The sequence below is a fragment of the Strix uralensis genome, chromosome 10, assembly GCF_047716275.1.
Source record: "Strix uralensis isolate ZFMK-TIS-50842 chromosome 10, bStrUra1, whole genome shotgun sequence".
Classification (NCBI taxonomy): domain Eukaryota; kingdom Metazoa; phylum Chordata; class Aves; order Strigiformes; family Strigidae; genus Strix; species Strix uralensis.
In genome coordinates, this window is record NC_133981.1 from 20,169,843 (window position 1) to 20,193,565 (window position 23,723).

General features: G+C 45.3%; 1 protein-coding gene across 4 annotated transcripts in view; it reads left to right on the forward strand.

Moving 5' to 3' along the window:
• Positions 1-23,723, forward strand: part of RAD54L2 (RAD54 like 2) — a 71,894-nt gene that overhangs the window by 32,846 nt on the left and 15,325 nt on the right. For 3 of the 4 annotated variants that reach the window (XM_074879606.1, XM_074879603.1, XM_074879605.1), the window contains exons 3-10: positions 15,088-15,286; positions 17,177-17,316; positions 18,928-19,059; positions 19,831-20,063; positions 20,561-20,743; positions 21,020-21,153; positions 22,473-22,669; positions 23,209-23,551. In XM_074879606.1, the coding sequence (XP_074735707.1) occupies positions 15,088-15,286; positions 17,177-17,316; positions 18,928-19,059; positions 19,831-20,063; positions 20,561-20,743; positions 21,020-21,153; positions 22,473-22,669; positions 23,209-23,551 (1,561 nt within the window). Of the gene's footprint in view, positions 1-3,360; positions 3,773-15,087; positions 15,287-17,176; positions 17,317-18,927; positions 19,060-19,830; positions 20,064-20,560; positions 20,744-21,019; positions 21,154-22,472; positions 22,670-23,208; positions 23,552-23,723 lie in introns of those variants that run through there. The other variant, XM_074879604.1, reaches the window with a different exon arrangement.

Here is a 23,723-nt window from a genome sequence, read left to right on the forward strand (position 1 = left end):
CGGTTCAGTCCAAAACTCACTAAAGTCAATGGAAAGACTCCTCTGCTTTTCCAGGGTTAGTTTAGATCTTACTCATAAAGAGTTTTTATTTACAGTGCAGTGTTTGTTTAAAAACCAAGTGATTCTCAAAGCCCAGCAATACTCAGCTGCCAACAGATAATGTTGTGGAGTTCTAGGTTGATAAGTACCACCTTATACCATAACCAATTCAAACCTGATATTCTTGTGTGTTTTCCATGTTGCTAAAACAGGACGGGGAAAGTGGCCTTAACGATATTTGTACGTGCTACTAGCAGCTGATGATCAAGAGTGAAATTTGGCTGTCAAGCCTAGTTTGTGTTTGATAACTTACAATTCATATTTGTAGGCAGCTTCTCTACTTGTTGGAGATCAGTGGGGTGTGCAGAAGCAGCTGGTGGATGTGGAACATGCCTGTGAGAAAGCTGTGGGATGGGGAAGGGACTGCACTACAGGGCGATGATGAGGGTGAACAGCACCCAGGGCAGTCACTGGAGAGAAGGGAACCACCCTGGCTTGCAGGGACTGAGAGCATGGTGGCACACTATGGATCCAGTGCTTCTCACCAGTGCTGCACTTGGTGGGCTTGGATCAGGTCAGTGCTGAGCAGTCCCAGAGCTGCTCAGCCTGCAGAGTGAGCAGGGAGCAGTGGGTTTGAGAGAACTAGACTCAAGGTGGAGAATAGGCATGGGGGTGGGGAAGGAGCTACTGGCTTGAAAGAATGGGGAAGGAGAGTCACCTGTGATATGTTTTGGGATATTTTGTTGAAACTTTACAGTTGAACACTTGAGTTTCGTTTAATTTCTGTCCCCCCATCTCCAGTGTTCTCTGCTATACAGAGGAGACTGTCCTGAAAAACTTCGATTGAGCTTCGTGTGTGTGTAGGCAGATTTAGGTGTGAGTTTTAACCCTGATGAATTTACAGTGCTCAGGGATGCTGACATTGCTGCTGAAAAGACTTGTCAGTTGAATAAAACCTATGTTGTGAAGGGCCTTTATCTTGATACTCTAGGAAAATACAAACTTTATAGTGATTTTTTTTTTTTTTAACAGGGGAATCTCCAATGTTTGCAAGGGAACCTCTCAAGTGACAACAGTGTCTTGAGAAGCGTCTTCTGATGTATAGCACAGTCATACCATTGCAAAGAGCTTGTGGTTTGAGCGTGAGATAGGTGAGGTATGACAGCTAGGTAAGATTCCAGACTCTGTAGGGGCGGGAGAGCATTCTTCACTAGCAAGGCTGGCCTCACAGGAAAGCTATTCAGTAAATGGGCTTATCTATAACAAGATTACCTTCCATGAGGAGATCATTTTATAAACTGACTGTTTCTGGCAGATCTAATTCTTGGCTGTGTGAATATGTATTTATCATGGCTAACAGTGATGGCCTCACCAGTAGGCTGTCGTGAGTAGAAAAGCTAGAAAAGTTCCTTTGCATTTTGCACACTAAAGTGAAGAAGGAAATTCCCTTTTTATTGCTGTGTGCAGGAAAAGGTACAGGTTGCCTGTTTCCCCCAGTGTATTGAACTTCCATTTTCTCATGCTTGATTGCTGTAATAAGCGTGCCTTGGAAACTACCCAGTTGTATATACACAAATACTTGTCTTTAAATCTTGCTTCCCAGTTTCATAAATCAGTTAGGTCAGATGCTGAGGTCATGTTTGGTTATTTATTCAAACCCTACAAAGTCCTTATAAGGCCTGCTGCAAGGTCCTCGGCTATGTACTTTTCTTAATATATTTGTCCCTCTTTCCCCCCTTGATAAACACTGTTGTTCTTGTGTACCAGCCAGGCTATTTGAATCTGTGACATAGGTGAAAGGCTGTCTTGTTACCGAGTCTCTTAATTTTAGTACAGTTCATTTTTACTTTGGTAAAATTTATGTGGCTCTAATTATGAAAATAGCACCTTGGGTTTGTTTCAAAGTTGTGATGTACCCTGAAGCAATGAGTATGTTTTGATGGTAGCAAGCATTCACTGTGATCTACCACCTTCTCAAATAAAAGGTCTAACAAAAATGGCTGGAGTCACACAAAGGGTAACGGGGCTCTGCCCTGGCTGTGTTTGCAGACCTTTAGATCAACCTTTACTGTTACAAGCACAGCTCATTGTCCTGGAGTCATGCAGATCTGTGCCAGGGCTGTTCAGACACAGCCTGCTTCAGGCTTCTTGTGCCTGTCCTGGTTTTCCTGACTCTCACTTGCCAGTTGTTTCAAGCAAAGAGCTGACTTCATTATATGGACAAATGCTCTCTAGGAGTGGGCTGATTTAATTACGTGTCTATCAGCCCAGGTTTGCTGTTTGTTACTGGCCGTTGGGTATGCCTGTGAAGGGAATCGGGCATGGAGAAAGTCTCTGTAGCACGGAAGAAGGTTAGGCATGATGGTTAGCCTTCAGGGGTTCAACCACAACTTTAAAGTACTTAATCTGTCCTGTACTTACTTATTCTCTCCTGTACCTGTCCTGATGCAGATGGATGATGGGAGGAAGGCTTGCTTAGAATAAGCTTGCACTCCACAAATTCTGACAGGTTGTTTCCTAAAAACTGGGAAATCTCATTCATAGTCCATTTGCTGCACAGAGAGCCTTCTGCAGACTAGTAGTGCTGTACCAGCTGCTGATTTAATGAAGTGAACAGGATGCTTTTTCAACTGTTACTGTGCAAACAGGTTACCCGCTCGCATCGAATTGCTCAGGTTTCAGTCTCAGTTGTCCAGGTTTCTTGGAAGATAGTAGGCATCATGCAAATAGTTCATAAAATCTCAGATAACAAGATTGTTTTCAAAGCCAAAAAGGCTGTACTTCTTTTTGCAACTCATTCCCCCAGTCTTTTTCTTTTGTGCTGTGAAACTTGGAAGTGGGATTATGGTCCCGTGTGTCTCCTGCTCTGAACATCCTGTTGTCTGTTGGGATTCCCCTTGCACGGGGCCCCGCCAGAGCCTGAATGGTTATGTAAGGATTTTTATTTTATTCTCAGTCTTGGTCTCTGCCACTAGTTGAACTGGATCACGGGCTGAGTGAATGGGATCTGATCCGATCTGGACGGCGTGCAGCTCCTCCACTCAGGAGGAGAGAGACCTCCCCCATACACACCCACTCAGCCTCCCTGCTCTTCTTCTCTCTTTTAAAACTCTTCCCAGGCGTAACCGAGGTTGCTCCCACTGTTTGGGAACACATACCGAAGCCAAACCGGCCGGGCAGCGCAGCTCCAGGCATCGGTCCCCAGTGGAGCAGCAGCTACCTCGGGCAGGGCTGTGTTGTTTGACTCTCCAAGCAGGGGAGGAGGTAGTGACAATTTTTATTTAGGCTGAACACGAGGCATATTTAACTAGTTATATAACAGTGACCCTGGTCCGTCTCGGCTGGGTGCAGGGAGGATATATGCGTACTGATTCCCGTCACACTGGCTGGGTGGATTCAAGCACTAGGAGCTATTTACCAAAGTTATTTTCAGAAACCTTAAGTGCAGGTTTCCCTGCCTGTACCCTGGACTGTTTTATCAGGAAGCATTTCCCACTTGTGAACTGAACAGCCAGTGAGCGTGGATTTAGTGCTCACTGGGCTGCGGGCAGAGATAACGAGTTGTCGGGAGTGACTGGAAACTTTTGTGCTGAAGACCCTGAGACAAGAATAGCAGAAGGGCTGAGAGCGTGCGGCCACATTGAACAAGTGTTGGGGCAGAGTCGTGGGCAGAGGTCTTGCCTCAGTGCACTGAGCAGCATGTTACTCTTGGATGAGTCTCAGCAATTTCCAGGTAGGACACAGGTTGTTTTTTCGTGGTTTTTTGTTCCAGAAACTGCCCCCCCCGCCATCCCCGCCCCCCCTCCCCTTCCCCCCCCCCCCCCCCCGGTTTTCTGTTCCTTCTTGCTTTCCTGTTACAGACCATCCCCTGTGCAGGAGCACCCTACTCAGGAGTAGGTAGCAAAGTCCATCAGGAACTGAGACTCAGGGGCTCTGGTTTTAATTTGCTGCCTACCTGGCAAGAATGGAAATGGTTGAATTTTCAGAGTCTTGCAGTGCTTGTTAGTTTGATGGAGGTGATATGAGAAGGAAGCTCATTCTTTCTTTGTCCTTTTAATGTGCTTTGGTGATACCACATTCTGGGTCTGGCTGTTACTGTTTCTGCTGCTGTCATATTGTAATGCTGCAAAAGTAATTTTTAGCAAGAGAGGAGGCAACTGTTAATATCAGTATGATTTTATATCTAGTGTCCTCTCCCCTACCCCCTTCAACTTTTTGGGCATACTTTACCCCAACATCCTACTCAATAAGAGTTTTAAAAGCTTCTCTTGTCAGTGAAATATTTGGTGACTTGCTGACTGGGCAGCAGTCTGGGCACCAGGCAGAGCTGTTGCTGCTTGCTCCAGATCCCCTAATTAGTGCCTAACAGACTAAGAGCTACTTGGCTTTTCTTTTTTTTCTCCCATCAAATGGAAGATGCTGGTGAAACCCTATTACAAGTTTACAGTTTCGGGATGGCTGCCACTTAGTTTGCTTGCTGGTGGGATGATGTTATGTGTTGGAGAAAAAACTTTGTTCAGATTTGAAGAACTTTCTAAATTTGTAATTTAACTTGTTACTTTGAGGTCAGGTACTCGGGCATGCCAAGCTTCTTCCACCTTGTCCTGAACACGTGGCAAATACCTCCAGAGTTCGTGCTATGAATTTAATAGGCTGGTCAAAAATGGTCCCCAGAACTTCCAGCTCTGTGTTTCTCCTTTATTATAGGAGTCCAATGCAGTGTGGTCTTCATGAGGAGTTTTTATAGAAATAAACCATGCAGCATTTATTGTCCATTGGTGGGAGGAGTGGATTCTAGCAAAAAAAAAAAAAAAAATCCATCTTTTCTTGCTTTTTTATTTCTCTGGTTGCGGTGGCAGGACAAAGAAGCAAATTCTGGGAGTGTGAACTGAGAAGAGAAGGGAATTACGACACAAAATTAGTTTGGATAAATGAGGAATCTGGGTGATACAAGTGGCTTATGTAACTCAGTCTAGATAATAGGTATAAAAAGAGAAGACAGGGGAGGGGAAGATGTTTTTGGAAATGAGACTGTAGGTCATAGGTGGAAGGAGAATGCGAGGTTAGAGGTCTTCCAAAAATTGGGGGTGGAAAGGTATTTTTGGGTCATTTGTAAAAATGTAAGAGAGCAAGAATGCAAATGAATCCTCCTTGTACAGCATTGCTCATCAAGTTATAAAGTCTGGGTCAAGGTTTATCACAGTCTGCTCTACCAGTGGGAAAGTTATCTCTGTTTGAGGAAGCATTTGTAACTGATCTAATGTGGTTGTGCTCTGGCTGGTGGATCCAGGAAGGTCTCTGTCCCACTTCTCCATAGCCACCTTGTGCCCAGAAATGGTGATAAAACTGCACAAGGTCACAGAGTGAGTCTGGGGCAGAACTGAGGCATCGTGTTCTTCCCTGTGTTTATGCTTCAACCACTGGTCAGTATTTCTTTTCCTCTCTGGTTTACATGGCTTTTTCTCACTCTAGGTGCCTGAACACTTCTTTGGGGTGTTCAAAGTAGCAAGTGCTTGTATATGCAGTGCTGTGCTATCTGTTTATTATTTTATAAATGTTTCTGGAAAGTCAGGATTTTAATTATTTTTATGGCAGCACCCACCAGCTAGTATCAAGGTTTTTTGCAGTACACTACCTATAGCCCATTTAAAAAGAAGCTGTTGCCCTGTAAGAAAAATGTCCCGTAGTTAAAGAGCCCTGTCTCTTCCCCATACTCACATATGCTTCTTTTTTTACTGTAGAGGTAGTTGTAATTTTAGCAGCCCTCTGAAGGAAGCAGTGCTTGTCTTTTTTCCAGGCTGTAAAGGGCTTAGCTTTTGGGGTGTTACGTATTTTGGGTGAGGATGTCCTTGTGACATTGTTACTTCAATTTGTGAGAGTCTGATTGCTATGACCAACTTTGCAACCCTTTGTCAAACTCCTTTAGCAGCACACAAAGCAGCACCAATATTTTGAAAAGGAAAACTAGAAACAGATTGTCCTTTGAGTGATGATGTTTCATCCTGGTCTTATTAGCTTTCTCCAGTGCTCTTGGTCACTTTTCTGGCTGCACTTGATGGGAGAAGTGCCAGTGGAATGCAGTGGCACACAGGCTCAAACTCAACAATTTGCATTTTTCTCCCAAGTGATGCCTCCCTCATTAAACAGAGTCCTTTAAAATTCCTCTGAAATTACTTTAGAGGCTGAAGCAGAATAAGGGAATGCAGCTGAAGTTCTGTGCTTTGTTACAGTTCTAAAAAAATCCACAACTATGTTTTGTTTTTCCAAGTAGGAAATTATATTTCAGGAGAGGAAAGAGAGCCTGTTGGTCAGAGCATAGGACAAGGAGCCAACAACTTGGTAGTTACTGATGCCTACCTGATTTCTTTTCCTTAGTTTCCTCCTCTGCAAGATGGGCAGGAGGGTGTTTCACAGGTTATTGTGAGGACAGTGTCGTGCTTGTGAACTCCTTTGACACTGAACTAGAGTGGAAATGCCAGGTATTATAATTCTGAAATATCTCCTCTCTTGTACCATTGCCATCGTGAGCAACAACAAAGGAGCACTCAGATGCTGAAGGATGCTTTACGCTGGGATTATTTCCCATGCTGCTCTTATAAATTAGGAGTGAGTATCAGCTGTTGTCTGCCCCGTCCCTGTTAACAGGTCCTGAACGAAGCTATGGTGAAGGGTTGAGGCAGAGATTAAAGTTCAGCTTGTGCTTGTTGTTTGTTTGCCATTTTGGTGGCCTTGGAAGCGTGTGGCAGCAATAATCCCTTCTTTATTATTTCTCATTGCTCTGAGGGTATCCTGGTGTAAAGCTAATGCCACAACTCCCAGCTACCTAGTGTAAACTAATGCTTATGTAATCATTGCATAATGCAGAATGCTTGCTCCCCTACTCGTCCTCTTTTCTTAGTCCCTGAAATTCATCCCTAGAAGAGTCATGGTAGCAGCCAGCTGGATTCACTGTGCTGGGAACATGTCAAGCCCCCGTATGCATCTATTTTCTGAAGTTGGGAGGGGAAATTTATATTTGTTACCTAAATCAGTATTTACCCACCTTAACAGAATAGAGCAGACTTTTTAATTTTTTGTAAGTTCTGAACTATTGTGAAAATAAGTAAGGTCTGATGGTTAAATCCGGTTACTTGTGGTTTAGATCCCTATGGTAATTTTTGTAATCTGGTTGGCAAAACTATATTCTGGGTTACTAGTTAACTGGGGTAACCAGAAAAGGGAGGTTTCAGTTGCCTCCTGTGTGCAGCTTGTTGAAAACTTCCCAGCACTCAGCCTGAAACACTTCCTGACTCTGGTGCAGTAGTTTTATGTAACTCGGTTGCTCTCTCACACCCCCAGCTAAAGGACAAATGTAACCCATCCTTGCTTCACTTGCTACCTTAACGGCTGCGTTTCCTGGCTTTGTTTCCCTGTCTTGACTAATGCTTCCAGTGTCTGGGGGGGGGGGCGGGGGCGCTCGTGCAGAGTAGGCAGTTTACATTTTAGGTTTGAGGACTTTTCTTGGGAAAAGTCATTTTGATTATATATCTAGAAGAGTGATGCCAGGTAGCAGCATTCTGCATTTTTCTGATTCTTGTCATCTCAAAGCACTATGAAAATGTTTGATTTGAAATTTCACAACCCTCCTTTGAACGTATCAGAGCTGGAAGTGGACATGAGATTGCCCAGTGCTCCAGAGTAACCATCGACCTGTGGTGCCTGCGAGAGGGAAAACAACCTGATGGGCACCCCGCCTGGGCTGCATTGGGGGGCTTGTGCAGGGATGAGAGCGAGGTCCCGAAGGGGCTGGGCGCAGCTGCTGGGCGCGGGGCTGCCCGGAGCAGCTACCTGCCACGCTCCGGCGGCGCAGGGTGCCGGTGGCTGCAAGCCCGTGCCATACAATGGTTATATAAGTGCTCTTTGGTGTTTATGTAACCTGGGTCTCAGCGTCCGCAGTGTTGAGGCCTGGCCAGAACAAGAGCTCTTGGGTATTTGGGGCCTGGTTCTGCTTGCATAATCTCAGAGCTAGGAGGTATGTTGTCTGTCACCAAAGTTGGCTGTTTGATGTTCCAGTTTGCCTCTCGGCACTTCTTGGCTGCTTCCTTTCCCTTTGGTTTTTGGGTGGTATCTTCCTTGCTCCTGCCCTTCAATTCTGCTGCCTTTTGTTCCTGAAGGATTCCTTCGGGCCAGGAAAGGAGTTTTATTCTGCAGCATAACCTCATCAGTAACTGATACACTGAAAGACCTCTGAAGGAAAAAAAGGAAGGGCAGTGCTGCCTTATAATTTATCTTTTAAAGTTTTCCATCGATTGGGGCTTACTTCCTGCCCAAGGAGGAGTCTGGAGATGGGTTTGGCTTTTGTGTGTTCCAGGTCTGGCTCCCTCCCCGTGCTCTGGCCCGCAGAGCCTGTGCTGGGAATGTTTTCTTCAGAGCTCATTTCACGTCTCTCCCCTCCATCCTCTGGTCCTGGGCCAGGGATGGAGGCAGCCTGTCATCTCTCACCAGCAATCTGCAGATTCCACATAGGTGTCTTGAACCCACAGTGACTGATGGCTCTACAGATATCTAGAGAAGTGAAAAATGTGTTACTCAGACTTCAAGCAGTGCTATTTGTTATACCAATATGACAGTCTGTGTCTGGTTACAGTGACAAGTATGAACAACAGACCTGAGGTGGATAACTCCTAGATAAATCAGCAACAGGAATGAAGATGTTAGAGCTGATGTACGTGCCGTTTGACAGGCGAGGGAAGCTTTCCCCGGGAGCAGGCAAGCTCTGGGGCTGGGCAGGCTCAGCCCGAAAGATGCCTTTGTGTCTTGCAGTACTGTGGCTGTGACTCAGCAGGACACCAACCACTGCAGCCGGCGGCAGAGCTGGGGCGAGAGCAATGGTGGAAATCGGTCATTCCTCCGATCAGTGGGCTGTGTTTTGCTGGAGTCGAGCGGGGACAGCATGCAGCGAGGGGCTGGGGGCTGCAGGTCCCGCTGCCCTCTGGGCTGGTGCGCAACACGCCTGGCCTGGGAGCTCCCCACAGCCATGGCCCTGGCAAGGGGAGGATGTCTGCGGAGGACACCCAGACGAGCACAGGAGTGCTCCGTGCATGAGAGAAACCACCAGCGTAGACAAAAGGCCGATCCCATCTCGGAGGGCTCAGCGCTGGCTCTTGTGCTGTCAGCGAGTGGGTGCCTGCTGGCGGCGGGGTCCCGGCATGCTGGCGGGGAGCGCGGCCAGGCGGGTGCTGCGGCGCGGGGGGGTAGGTGTGCCGGCTTATGTAATGCTTACATAATTAGGGCTTTGTTAAGCAGTTGTGGCTGGGAGGGGCGTCCTGCCATCGAAGACTGAGCCTGATTATTTTCTGAGCAGAACAAAGTCTTGTTGCTAATTAGCTGCCCTGGTAGGGGCTGCAGGGGGTAGCCATGGCCCTGAGTCCCCAGAGGGGCTGTGTCCCACTGCGTCCCCCACACAGGGTGGCTTTCCTGGTGCTCTGGGAGGAAGGAACCAGGTGTTGATGTGTGTCAAGCCCTGGGAGGGGGCTTTGTGGCTCTCCTAGATGTTGCACAGGTGGGGCCTGGAGGAAGGGATTCTGATCTTCGCTTTTGCCTACACCATCCTTGAGGGGTTTCAAAAGGAATTTCCTGCCTCCAACCTTGGGGTGCTCAAGTGTTTTCGTAATGCTGCCTCTGTGAGAGGGTGCTCTGTGCAGACACCTCTCCTTCCTTCTTACGTGGCGTCCATGCAACAGCTGCACCAGTTGCATACAAGGAGAGAATATTCTGAACATGTTTAATTTATATTCCACAGCTGAATACAGAATGAACCAGAGCATTCTGTTGCCAGCCTCTGAGATGATTGCTGTGCTGCAGCTAGAGAACTGCTGTTCTTTGGGTGACAACTACAGTTGAACTCTGGCATCACCTACACACCTCTCCAGTGCCCAATGCACTGGGAGAACATCACGTAACCCCAGAGAACATCTTCCAGCCTGTCAGTGCCTTTGCAGTCAGGTTTGCTCTGCAGTTGCTTCTCTAGCCTTTGGCACAGTTGTAGTTCAGTGTGTCAGTGACTGCGAGTGTTGCAGCTGGAGCTGTGCAATTAGTCTTGTGCCATCCCTCAGTGCTCCTCCTATTCTTGCTTTGACAGCTCAGTACCGGCTGTAGTAGTACTAGCTAGTACTAGCTAGTCTCTGACAAGCTATTGCCCACAAACTGCATGGAAGTTCCCAGAACGCCTGCAATAATATTTAACTGCTCCTTGCTCTTTGTGCAGGACAAAAGAGAGCTCCCAAAGCGAGAATTAACTCCTTGCTGCTCTGCATGCAGCTACCTTCCTCACCATGCATGCACATCCCTGTCCTTAGGGTAGGAAATAATTCCCAAAGACTCAGCAAAATAATGCTATTTGGTATCCTGGGTTTCCATAGTGAAATGATTTTTAGAAATAAACAAGCATCTGGTTTTCAGTGGTATGCCTTCCCTGGAGTCATTGGAGCTACCCTGGCAGAGAAGTTGGCTTCCCAGGAGGAGGGTGTACCTCTAGCTAGCTACGTTAGCTAGCTAGTAACTGAGGAGGCAAGGAACTAACCATCTTACACAGTGTTTTGTCCACTGAGGGGTCTCTGGGACCTTCTTGTGCAGCAGCCTCAGGTAGGGGACCCTCGGGTCTTGTCCTGAATGGCAATTTCTGCACTCCTAGGAGTGTTGGACCGTTGCTAGGTCTGAACTGTGGATGTTTACTTGTGTATGCACACACACTTGGACTTATTGAGGTTTGCCTTGGAGTGTGGAGATTGGATGCAGCTGTAACACTGTTTCTCACACACCTCAGTGTCAGGAGAAGACTGTGTTGGTTGCAGAAATCTTGCACCTCAAAAAAAATGTACCTGCTGCTTCATGACACTTCACACAACCTGAGCCTCTCTGCAGAGCAGGCTCGGGTGTTGAGAGCAATTCACTGCTGAATCAAAGATCCTAGAGAATATTCTTCAGGCTGCATCCCATGCTGTTTTAAGGAAAGTTTGAGAGTATTCTGCAAGAAGGAGGTGATGAGGTGAGTTTCATAAGCTTGGGTGCAACAGGAAGTGGCTGACTGTGGAATAAATCTTTTGCTGTGTTATGCATCATGAGTCACACCTGTGTGCAGTGTTTAGGGGCAGCTCTGGCAGTCACACCACATAGGGAGCATATGAGGCAGAGTCATACAGAGCAGTCACGACTCTTTTCCTTGCAGAGACTTCTAAACTGTAATTCACAAGTGTCGGTCGAGAAGCCAAACACCTCCCCCTGCTTGTATGTACAGCTGGGGGTGGTGAGCAAAGAAAACTGGCAACCCCTGGTCTGCAGCACAAACCAGAGACGTGCTGTAATCCGGTCTATTGGGTTGTGATGGTGCAGGCACATTTTAAACTCAAAAAGTGCATGAGAAAGGATAGTTGTGCCCCTCTTGGCATTCAGGGTACCTTGCAGGACAGAGTGCCTGAGTGTGTGCAGGTGTCTATAACTGAGGACTGGTGGGAACTGCCTGGGGACCCCTCAGATGGAGAGCTATAACCCACCTGAAGGAGCAGCTGCTTGACAAGCTCACTGTCTGCATTGATGCTATCACCACTACCCTCAGGAAAGCCTCTTTCTAGATCTGGTGCCTCTTCTGGTGAGCACAGTGCAAAACATGTAACAGCTGGTGTGAACCCAGCAGTTGGTGTTCCAGCTGATTCTGAGTGCCCACAGTGGGTAAGCATGGGATGGGTTTACATCCTCGTTGGCGACCACGACTGACCCATGGCTGTCTTCTGCTGAGCAGACTTCGGCCTGCTCTTTTGCCCAGCTTGGGCACATGTGGCTGATCTCCCTGTGCAAGGCTGTGCTGGGTTGTTGCCCATGGGCTGGTGGCAACGCTTTGCACTGAGGCAAAGTGGATAACTGCCCAGGTCTTCCTAGAGTGCACTAACAGCTTAAGCATGATCAGGCAGTTGTCAACATGCAAACATGGCTGATGAATTTTTGTGTTGTGTAAAAAGCTACTTGTATAGCCATGTCAGAGTAGTGTGTTGGGCTCCTGTTACAAAACCATAATTGCATTTCTGTTGTAGATGTAGGCTTGGCAAAATTGGGGCAGGACTTATTCCATTGATTACCTGATGGGACCTGTTCAACAAGGCTGTTCCCACACTCCCTCCAACCCAAAGACTAAACCTGTTCTTATACAAAATAGGGTTTTGTGTGTGTAGTTCCTGTTTCTTAATGCATTTCTGTTCCAGTGTGGCTCCCAGTTACACAGCTTGGAGCTCACCGTGCTTGAGCACAGCCACGTGGCTGCAGCAGGGAGCCTCACTTTTTATATGCAGTAAGATTTAGGCTGTGTACACAATCAGGAGTTTAATACAAAACAGCAACAAAACAGTTCCTGCTAGCAACTGCCAGCTCATGTCGCAGGTGTGGGGGGAGCTGTTGCATGGTTAGACTTGTGATTTTTATCATTGTGTTAGCTAAGCTTTGTGAAAAGCAGCTTTATTCATTGTAGTGGCAAGGATGGGACCAGCCTCAGGAAGCTGGCTGTCCTCTGAATCCCACCACAGCTGAATCAGTGTGATGTTTGGTACTGTCACTAGTGTAGAAGAGATCTCGGTATCTAGATGCGTATGTGTCAGGAATGTGGGCTGAGGCACAGATTGTGTTCCTCACCTCAGAACTTGTATTGGCAGGACAAACACCAGGCTGAGCAGACGTGGCTGTGGCAGATGAGGGCCTGTACTCAGTGCACGACCAAATTTATCATCAGAATTTGGGCTTCAGGCTCCTGGTCAGATGAGAATTATATTTTGAAAAAACCTGTCTGATCCAGCTGTGTGTAGGTTTCATCACTTGTATTACATATGATTAGGAGGAAAGAAAAGGTAAAATGCAGAGGTGGAATGAGTCTACATAGGGATTGCACAACAAATTTGAAAGCATACAGAGGAGACATGTAATGGCCTTACCTTTGGGTTTCTGAGCCTTTGGATTTTGTTAACATCACCCTCGTCCTGAAGGCACTCTTTCCTGGCACAGTGAGGGTGGCAGAGTCACTGCTGGAGGTAACATGGGGAGGGAAGTGCTTCCTCTTCCAAACAGCATGACTTTGCTCTCCGATGTCTTGTCAAGGTCCCCTGGGCCCAGGGTGAGATGGCAGCAATGTAACCATGGCACTGTTTGTCTCGGGATAGTCACTGCTTTAATGACTCATCTGGGAGAATGTGATCACGTGTGCAGCCTCCCTGCTTCCCTTTGCCCTATTTCATCCAATCTTTTGATCTAGTTATATAACCAGGAGTCCAGAGGGGTGGGGGGAAGGAAACAGTGCTGAAGAATTGCAGGTAATGTGACTGAAATGTGTCTGTAGCTCAAATAGCAGAGCTGTTGTCTGGGAAGCCCAGGAAACTGGGTTTATTCCCAGCACAGTTCTCTGTCTGCAAGTGAATGTGATGTGTGATGTCTGAGCTTGTAAGTTTAAGGAGTCATGGTGGGAAGGACACAGCTCCAAGACCTTGGCAGTGGTAGGAGAACTACTGTGATTGTAGCAGCGAACCCCTTTGCCTTTATCTTCACATGCAACATAACTCTTGCATTCATCGTGAGATCTGTTTCATCCCATAAGTTGTGGATACCTGTTTTTCCAGTATGTGTAGGACTTGCTGGGACTGATGTTCACAGAAATGTCTGACCTGCTCTGCTGGTATTAGTCCATGGTGGGGTGAGCCCTGAAGTCCGAAATGGATTCTGACATAGACTTCAAGCAAATGCTGGGGCAGGTCTGGTGGGATGTCTGGAGAGGAAGCTTGCACAGTTGGTGCTTTTGACCAAGGTGTGAATCTAGTTCTTGTCATCTCGATTTTAAGAGGTGATACTGGTGATAAGGTTAATTTAATAGGCATATTAAATGTGGCAGCTGCAGAGGTGCCTGTACATGCAACATGCTGCACTGATGCATCCTTCATTTAAGCTCCCAGCTTTTTGGGAAGGGATGTTCTTTGTCTCCAGATCCCATGGAGTCACAATGTGATGCTTGTTAGTTCTGTATTACTTAATCAGCCACATTCTTCTGCACTGATGTCTTCTTTCCTTCAAAGTTCTGTCTAATTGTCATTTCAATTCAGTCATTAGCTCAGATACACAGTATAAGCAAGAAAGCTGATTATAAGATGAGGTTCAGGGTATCTCTTTGCCTGACACAAGGGGACAAGATGCTTCAAAGAAGCTATTACAAGGCTTGTCAGAAACAGTTTACTTCAAGGGAAGCTTTTGAACAGAAACATTTCCTTTCTGTGCTCTGCAAGCATTAGTTTGGTCACTGGCAGCCTGTTGAAGAGCAAAATGTCACATAGAACAAGGTGTCATTTCACATAGTGCTTTAAGAATGAAATCAGCCACTAATGGAAGTCTGAAAATAAGAGAATGCAGAGAAAAAGGAAAACGTGTGATTTATAGTGTGGAAAGAGTATTGTCACTTTTTGTTTTTGAAAAAGCTTGCCAGAAATTACCATTTAAATAATGAGTGGAGCCTGGTGATAAAACCACTGAGCTGCCTGCTAAGCCATGATCTAGTGTTTGAACCAGATAACCTCTTGCATGGTATGTTCTGTTAACTTGGAAGATGGTTACACAGGTGTCACATAAATGGAAATTTCTGCCCCACTTGAATGCTGTGAAAGAAAGAAGAAGAGATTTGTGTTCTGTGTTTTAATCAGAGTTCATTGGGCCCCTGTAGGAAAACAGTCCCTTAGGGGCAGCAAGTGTTCCTCATGGACTGAAATAATTTTGCCTTGTTTTCTTGTCAGGACACTTTTGGGCTGTGTTGAGTGGCATTAGTCTTGGCTTTCACTGGGAACAGACCCTTCACTGTAAAACTTTTTAACGCTCTTTGAGCGGTGGCTGTTGGAAAGGACCCCATTGACCCTCAGAGAAACATGCTTGCAAACGAGTGACAACAGGGATTGTTGGTTCCCATTCAGCTCAAATCCTGATGAATGCTCGTGTAAAAGCCAGTTGCCAGCCTGTCACAGTTGTTCTCATGTCATTACCTCCTTGTCTTTTCAGACCAACCCCAGGAAGCTGTGTTCAGCGGTGACCATGTTGAACATGCGGAGGATGGAGAATGGCAGCGCTCTACTTCAACTACCTCATCTCAGAGTGAGCGGGCAGAGCGACTCTTGCAGAACCAGCACAAGAGCCTGGCCTCTGAGGACACCAAAAAGAAGAGGGCTCAAAAACCATCTCACATGCGGAGGAACATAAGGTAAGCAGCAGCAGGACAGAAAAAGCTAGGGTCCTATATAGCCCTTTGGGTAAAAACAGAATTTCTGGACGTTGCTTCTGAGCTACATTTTTGCCACTGCCAGCGAACCAGATGGCTTTTCTTTTCCAAAACCTTAGGATTTCACCAGTGGGAGTAGTATGATCTCAGACTGGAGTACTGTATGTGGGTGCAGACTTGTTTGGTATTTCAGAAGAGCGAATATTTGGTTATGGAATATACTGCAAAAATTGTGTATTTGCTGCTGGCTTTTAAGACATGTAATTGAAAAATAGTACCACCATTAAGTAAACATCCAGTTTCAGGTATCTGCTGATGGGCATCCTATTGCAAACAGACTAAAATACAGTTCTTCCCTCTACTATCCTGGGTACTTGTTGGCAGGAATGCTGATGCTGTGACTGGTGACTGAAATGTTGGAAATCAGTTTCTCCTGAATTTTATAAAGCAGTAATTGTGTAAGTCACCACATATATTCTGGGACAGGTTGTGAGGTGGTAATTAGCTATGAAATTTTGTTCTAGGGGATCTAAAATTCTCAGAGGAGTCATAATAGAGCAGGAACTCCTGTGGCAGCAATGGCTCTTTTGCCCTGTATGTAACGTGCTGGTGGTCTTTGGTTCATATTTAAGCTTGTGCAGATTGATTTTCTTAAAGCTGAAGGAATGGCCATTGAGTAGACCTTGGAAACTGAGACTTCAGTAGGATGGAGGAGATGTCCCTGCAATGTAGGGTTGGGTAGATTTAAAGGCCAGTTTGAGGGCGCTGGATTTTACCACTGCTTGTACTGCACCTCTCCTCTGGCAAAAGAGCCTTTGTTTCCAGGGCTGCACATGTGAAACTGAAGCAGGGGGAAAGTAACTGTTGGATGTGGGTGCGTATGCTGGGTTGCTGAATTTTCCACCCGCACTGACAAGGGAAAAGTACAACCAGCACTCGGGTCAAAAGATTAACGACATCTAAAAGCAAGAAATAGTTACAAGAAGGCCAGAAGAAAAGAGTGTGATTGTTAAGGAAAAGACTGATAAAGAAGATCCCTTTTGGAATTGCAAAAGCAGGAACTTATCTACTGGCTACGAGCAGCAATGTTTGTGGAAAGTACTGAGGGGAGCTATTTTTAGAATGCACAACAGTATATAAGGGCTTGCTGCTATTTTTAGAATGCACAACAGTATATAAGGGCTTGCTGCTATTTTTAGAAGGCACAAGAGTATATAAGGGCTTGCTTGCTAATAAAAGTTTGAGCTTGGCTTCCAATCACATTGATTGTCTGTGGTCTTGTCTCCTGTGACCTGCACAGGAATTTGTCCCCACATTTGGAAGTAATGAAAATTACCTGTAAAGGTAAGGTGCTTTGAGAGCATCCTTTGAAACAATTGTTAAAGCAATTAGAGATCCTAGTTTCTGAAAATACTATGACAGAGGAGAATCAGGGAGATGATTTTTCATGGGGGAAGAATTGATGCCTTTTCTTCCCATATATCTTCTTTGCATGACTTTGTGCATTTCTGTTTATAAACTGCATAGCAATAAATAACATCCTTTCAGACAGAAGAACTAGTCTGTGATAACCTAGTTTAAGTATATACTTACCCACTCACATTTTTCCTCCTTTCATTATTTTCCTTCTGTCAAACTTCTGTCTTTTCCTTGACCAATAGTCGTGTTACCTGTAGCTGGGAAGCACAGTCTTGAAATAGCTGTAAAATTTGTCTATAGCTTTTGATGATGATGTTTCTAGCCTGTGTATCTGACAGACTACCTGGAGCTTGTCAATCATCTTTTGAGCCAGCTGTACACCCATTCACATTTTTGGAAGAAATTGTTCCGAGTGTAACCAAATCATGTTTCTCTCTTTGCTCCTGTGTTCAGAAAGCTGTTGCGTGAGGACCAACTGGAAGCCGTGACAAAAGCAGCCCAGCAGGAAGAGTTGGAGAGAAGGAAACGGCTAGAGCAGCAGCGGAAGGATTATCCAGCCACTATACCAACTGTACCCCTAGAGTTTCTTCCTGGTAAGCAGTGGGAGATGCCACCTGAAGCAATATTTTTTTAAGGATAGAAACTGAATGAAGAAGATGGAAATGCTATGCTTGTCCATGATAGGACAAGGGGTAATGGTTTTAAACTAAAAGAAGGTAGATTCAGACTAGATATAAGGAAGAAATTTTTTATGATGAGGGTGGTGAAACACTGACACAGGTTGCCCAGAGAGGTGGTAGATGCCCCATCCCTGGAAACATTCGAGGTCAGGTTGGATGAGGCTTTGGGCAAGCTGATCTAGTTGAAGATGTCCCTGCTCATTGCAGAGGGGTTGGACGAGATAAGCTTTAAAGGTCCGTTCCAACCCAAACCATTCTATGATTCTATGCTGCACTTGGACTTTCAAGTGTAAACTCTTGAAACAACAGTTCCAAACCCCTTTTGGCTCAACGTAGTCAGTTCCACTTCTGAGCTAGTTCTGAATCAAGATGCTGTGGCTGTATGGTAAAAGGTACCAGGTCACTTTTGTTGAAGATATTTTGACAAGTTAATTGTGTGTAAGCAGGGTGCTGGAACAGGTCTCTCTTGTCTTTTCAACAGCATGAAAGCTTAAAGCAATGTACTTGACAGAAATGTGATGTCCTTGGTCCAGATCTTATTTGTACTGTGAATGGTCTGGTTGGTAATGCATAGCTCTGGTACTAGGGGTAGTGGAGCAATAGACTGCGTGCACATATGTTCATGATGTAACCTTGTCCTTTCTTGCATGTTTCAGCAAGCAGTGAAATAGTAGGCAGTGTAAATGGTTAAGCATCACCCTTGTCTTTCGGTCAATATGTCATCTTGCATTGTCTTCTAACCTGGATCATTTCACTGATCTAATTTATGGCACAGCCTCTCAGACTAGTGTAAAGGGCAGAGAAGTGCAGTTGGAAGGTGTTGGGAGTTCTTGAGTTGACTTTGCCTCTTGAGAAAATGTATATTCTCCCTTAAGTGCAAGTGTTCAAAACATTTTTACATGGGGGGGAAGGAATAAGAGCTATTTAAAGCACTTTAACTGTTGCAGAGCAGGTTGCAGCCCCAGAAGAACGTCGTTGCTGGCTGAGTCACTGCAGCGGTGCTTATTTGGCCCTGTTAGCTAGCCTTTCTCCCCGCATGGCAATGCTTAAACACACAAACAAATGGTCTTGATCAGCAAACGTTGTTTATGGTATGTGGGATATAATTATTACAGTGTCCCTACTAACAAAGGGCAGTTATCATCCCTTCAGCAGTTGGTACTTTCTCTGCTGGATGAAAAACAGCTTTTACTTCTGAGAGCCAAAAAAAAGAAGAAGGAAAAAAAAAAAAAAAGGAAAAAATGGACTTTAGCATGTTGCGTGGTCAGTGTGCCCAGCCAGGGCATGCAATAGAGAGGGTGCCATCAGCAATGGGCCATTGTTTCGGCATATTGAGAAAGGAGGAGATTGTGACCCAGGAAGCTGAGTCATAGCAGTATTGTAGACAGTGAGAGTCTGTTATGGAAAATTCCAGGACTAAGTTATTGGAGCAAAAGTGGAAGGAAATACTGTCTGGTTTTTGAACAGTTTTGTCTCCTTCCCCATTATTATGAATTACTTATTGTTTGTAATTTATGTTTGTAGAGGACATCGTTTTCAGAACAGCAGAGGCTACCCAGCTCCCCCCTCAGGTCCTGGCTGAGGAAGTGATCTGCCTAGATAGTACCAGCAGTGGCAGTGAAGATGATGCTAAAGGAAAAAATAGCATTAAAGATGGTAAGTGACCAATTGCCTCAACCTGGTCTTCTCACAATTTGCTGTTTATTTAGCCCCAAGTCTCCTGTTTCCATTTAGTCAGATGCTCCAGTAGTGAATCACTTCAGATTTTTGTAGACCTGTTGGTCTACAGTTCTGGCCTTCGAGTCCTAAACTGACACTTATAAAATGGCCAGTCAGGCACTCTTGCAAACTTGTGTTTATTGCTACTTTATAAATGCACTTAATTTTGCTAAGTGCTCTGATGAAGAATGCTTACATGAGATGTGGCATCATCTGCCGTGTATAAAAGGAGGATCTAAATATTTGGGTCTGCAACTGAAAGTGGGTTTTGTGTCCCTTGTCCCAAATGGATCTAACCTGACTCCTTTATACCGCTCTGGTAGAGCACTTCCTCCTGATTTCCTTGGTGGTCCTTAGACATTGTATGTACAGATAAAATGCATATCTGGGTTTGGGAGTTAAGAGGACATATGGAGGAGACCATAAAACGCTTACAGAAACTGTCTCATGTTCTCTTTGGATCAGCCCAAATTAATGTTCTCTGAAACATGGGGAAACTCAGGGAAACTCATGCTTTTATATACTGGTCTGAGGAGCCTGGTGCGTGCCTCTGTTGTGCTTGCTTGTTCAGAATAGGCCATTAGACCAGTGTGGAATTGCAAAATGTGGTAGCCTTATTTTCTTTATATGATTTTTTTCCATGCATGATTAACCCTGATGTCAAGTTAACCTTTGCCCTTATTCTCTCCTGTTTTGGTTACTTTACAGAAGTGATTGAGCTGAGTTCGGGAGAGGATGATGCCCTCCAAATTGTGGACAGCAGTGACTCTGGCAATGAAGGGGAGGAGGATGGCAGTGAAGAGAGCAGTGGCTCTCATGTGAATGATGCCTTAAATCAGTCAGATGCTCTGGGGCAAGTCATTGTCAACATCAATCATCCACCAAATGAGGAGGACATTTTCCTGGCTCCCCAGCTTGCACATGCAGTAAAACCTCATCAGGTAGGCTCTATTAACCTTGAAAATGCAATGAATTCAGGCAAGCCTGTCTTGTAGTCTCAGCAGAAGTTCTTTGGTGAGCTCTGTGTCCAGTCTGGTTGTGGTGGTGGCTGTCATGGACAGTCAAATGATAAGGACAAATTAAAGAAAGGCCAGGGCTATGTATAACTTTGGCTATTGTTATCATCAGACTTTTGCGTATTTAGATGAACATTTTAAAAATACAATTATATTTATAAACAAACTAATCAACCCCAATTCAGATTCTCTGTCTGCAAATGAATTTTGATTTATTAGTATATTCTCAGGAAATTTTATAAGTATCTAAACCCAATGATGTTCTGAGCCTTTCCTTGATTACTGTAGTAAACTTGAAACAACCCCTTTATATTTTATTTTCACGGTTATGCAATTCTGATGTGCTTGCTGCTCTGTAAATACGCACCCATCTTGGTTTTGTTCTCCCACCATTCTAATACCTTTTCTACTTTTCTGTCTAGATTGGTGGGATCCGATTCCTGTATGACAACTTGGTCGAGTCCTTGGAGAGATTTAAAACCAGCAGTGGGTTTGGGTGTATTTTAGCACATAGCATGGGCCTGGGCAAGACCATACAGGTCATCTCTTTCTTGGATGTACTTTTCCGGCACACAGAAGCAAAGACTGTTCTTGCCATTGTACCTGTAAGTAGCCATGTGAGGGTCTGGCTGAGGGGCTTCCTTGCACTACTACTTTCTTTGTGTAGAGAAGATTGATTAGTGTCCTGTCTCACATGAAGCTCCATCATACCCTTGCTCTTCTTCTCCCTCTTTCATTCCCTGTGTCCCTGAGTTTGCATGCTGTAGTCTGCTCCTTCTGTCTGGGCGTGGCTGGCTGTCATTCCCTATTCTCATTTTTGTTCTTAAAAACAGGAGCGACTCAAATGGGGTTTTTAATCCTTCCATGGCTAACTTTTTCAGGTGAATACACTCCAAAACTGGCTAGCAGAATTCAACATGTGGCTCCCAGCACCTGAAAACCTTCCTGCTGATTATGACTCCAAAGAGGTCCAGCCTCGCACCTTCAAAGTCCACATCCTGAATGATGAACACAAGTGAGTGCCAGTAGAATCCCTTTTGAGCTGTTGGACTGCATCTTATGGAACTGTCATCAGAATTGCTGTTGCAGACTGTTTAGTTTGGGCTAATTCTGTGCCCTCAACTCCCAGATCTTTCCCACTGTGCAGTTGTTGTGAATGCCATCTTGAGGGGAGGATTTTGGTACCTGTGAGAGATTTATTGTCTCTTTCCTTCAATATTTATATCTTTTACTTCCTTCTCACACTGCTGATGAGCCTTTCTGTTCTTCCATGTATGCTGAGATCAGGAACTCAGTTGCAGAGACACAGCTACTTCTGCAGAGAGGAGCAGAAGTGTTGTGGTTTGTTCTGGTGGTACACTGCTAGTGCTGTCAGAGACCTGGGATTCCTGAGGCATGTGCCTCTTCTGCCATGGGTCTCTTGTGTTTTAAATATGAGTTGGTTTTTTTTCCTGAGATTTTTCACACACTTAGGGATTCCTCTGCCTGACACTGTGACTTTCTGTGAATTGTGTTGTCCTGGAGGGATTCTGGCAAGTTATACAAAGCCTCCTTGTCAAGAAAGGAGAGATCAGTGATTGCAGTTACAGCCTGGTGTGGACTGTATTCCTGGCTTGTGGATCTCTGCTTCTTTCTGGCTCATTTTTCTTGAATGGGTAAGGACAGTGTAGTGATCGTAGGGAGCTCTCAGTTCATCAGCTATGTTCATATGTTCATCTGTCGAGGTCTTCACCTTCTGGGTGGAATGTACTTTGAGTCTGCTGATGCTACTCCAGCCATGTGTTTACTATTGGATGGGATCTGGTGTCCTCTGGGAAGATTGAGGGAGGACAGTGTCTCGATCTGAACCAGTTCTGAGCAGGCTAGCAGGGAAGGAATAATTGAGGGACAGTAGCATTGGGAGAGACAACAACAAGGGATAAACGACTAGACGATTACAACCACGCACATTAGCAGCTTGTTCTGAAAATGGTTTTTGCAGAGGCAGTCTCCTCAACAGCTCTTTAAAAAGGATACTCTCAAGTTTGATATGCTTTTGTACATGACAAACTTCTATAGCTCAGTTCCTGTAAGGATTTCATTCTCAACCCTGTTACCTGTGGCACATAAAAGGGTTTTTTTCTTTTCTTTTGTACCAGGTTGTCTCCTAAAGAAACTTCATTGTATTCCTCTTTCTGGTTTGATGTGAGAAAGTGCTTTAATTAATTGAATGGGTCTTTTTTCTCATCAGACTCCAATCCAGTGGCCCAAACTGAAACTGGAGAGAAAGCTTACGGTTTATTTGGTTGGTTTATTTATTTTGTTGGTTTGTTTATTTGTTTGCTTGTTTTGCAGGACAACAGCTGCACGTGCAAAGGTGGTGAATGACTGGGTGATAGAAGGTGGTGTGCTGCTGATGGGATATGAGATGTACCGTCTCCTCTCGCTGAAGAAGTCCTTTGCCACTGGCAGGAAAAAGAAAACAAAGAAACAAGCTGTCCCTGTCATTATTGACTTGGATGAGGAAGACCGGCAGCAAGAGCTTCTGAAAGGTGGGAGGCCAGTCCTTGAGAGAGCGAGCGTGATCTGGTTGTCCAGCTGGATATCAACTCTGGCAGCACAGGGGAACAACCTATAACTTGCTTTTAGCATCCCTGCCATGATCAAACTTTGCTGGGCAGGATTGTGTCTTTGGAGGCAGAAGGTTGTGGAGCTTTGGTTGATTCTTTCATTTCTTGTAGTAGCTGCAAGTAAGCACGGAAGGCAGTACACTGAACTCGGGGATTTGTCTGGGTGAGATTTGCCAGTCTGATGTGATGCAAGACACCCAACTTGATGTAGTGCAGGTCATTGAGCAGAAATCAAGGGACAGTCATGTCTGGTCATTACCACATTATGCTAAATTGGAGCTAGTGTCTAGTCACATTTTATTTCCTGTTTTATTTATCAGCCTTGCTCTTTGCCACCCATGAATACTGGGGTTTTTTTTGTCTTTCAGAACTACCTATCTTTCTGTGAAGTTGGTGACCCTATAAAACTAGAACTTTGTCTTACTCATCTCTAACTGACACTTAATGTTCCTTGTCCTCAGGGATTGAGAAGGCTTTGTCTCGCCCTGGCCCAGATGTGGTTATCTGTGATGAGGGCCACAGGATAAAGAACTGCCATGCCAGCACTTCGCAGGCCCTGAAGAACATCCGCTCCCGCCGGCGGGTAGTGCTGACTGGCTACCCGCTCCAGAACAACCTCATTGAGTATTGGTGCATGGTAGACTTTGTCCGACCTGACTTTCTAGGCTCACGGCAGGAATTCAGCAACATGTTTGAGCGCCCCATCCTGAATGGGCAGTGTATTGACAGCACCCCTCAAGATGTCCGTCTCATGAGGTATCGCAGTCATGTCCTGCATAGCCTGCTGGAAGGCTTTGTGCAGCGGTGAGTCCACAACGAGTTCTTAATGGTGTAGTCCATGCAAACAGCTCCTTCATCCTGGATTAGTCTGCTTATTTGCTGAGTTTATGCAGTACAGCTAATCATGCTGTCTTATAGAATCATTTATGTTGGAAAAGACCCTTAAGATCGTTGAGTCCAACTGTTAACCTAACGC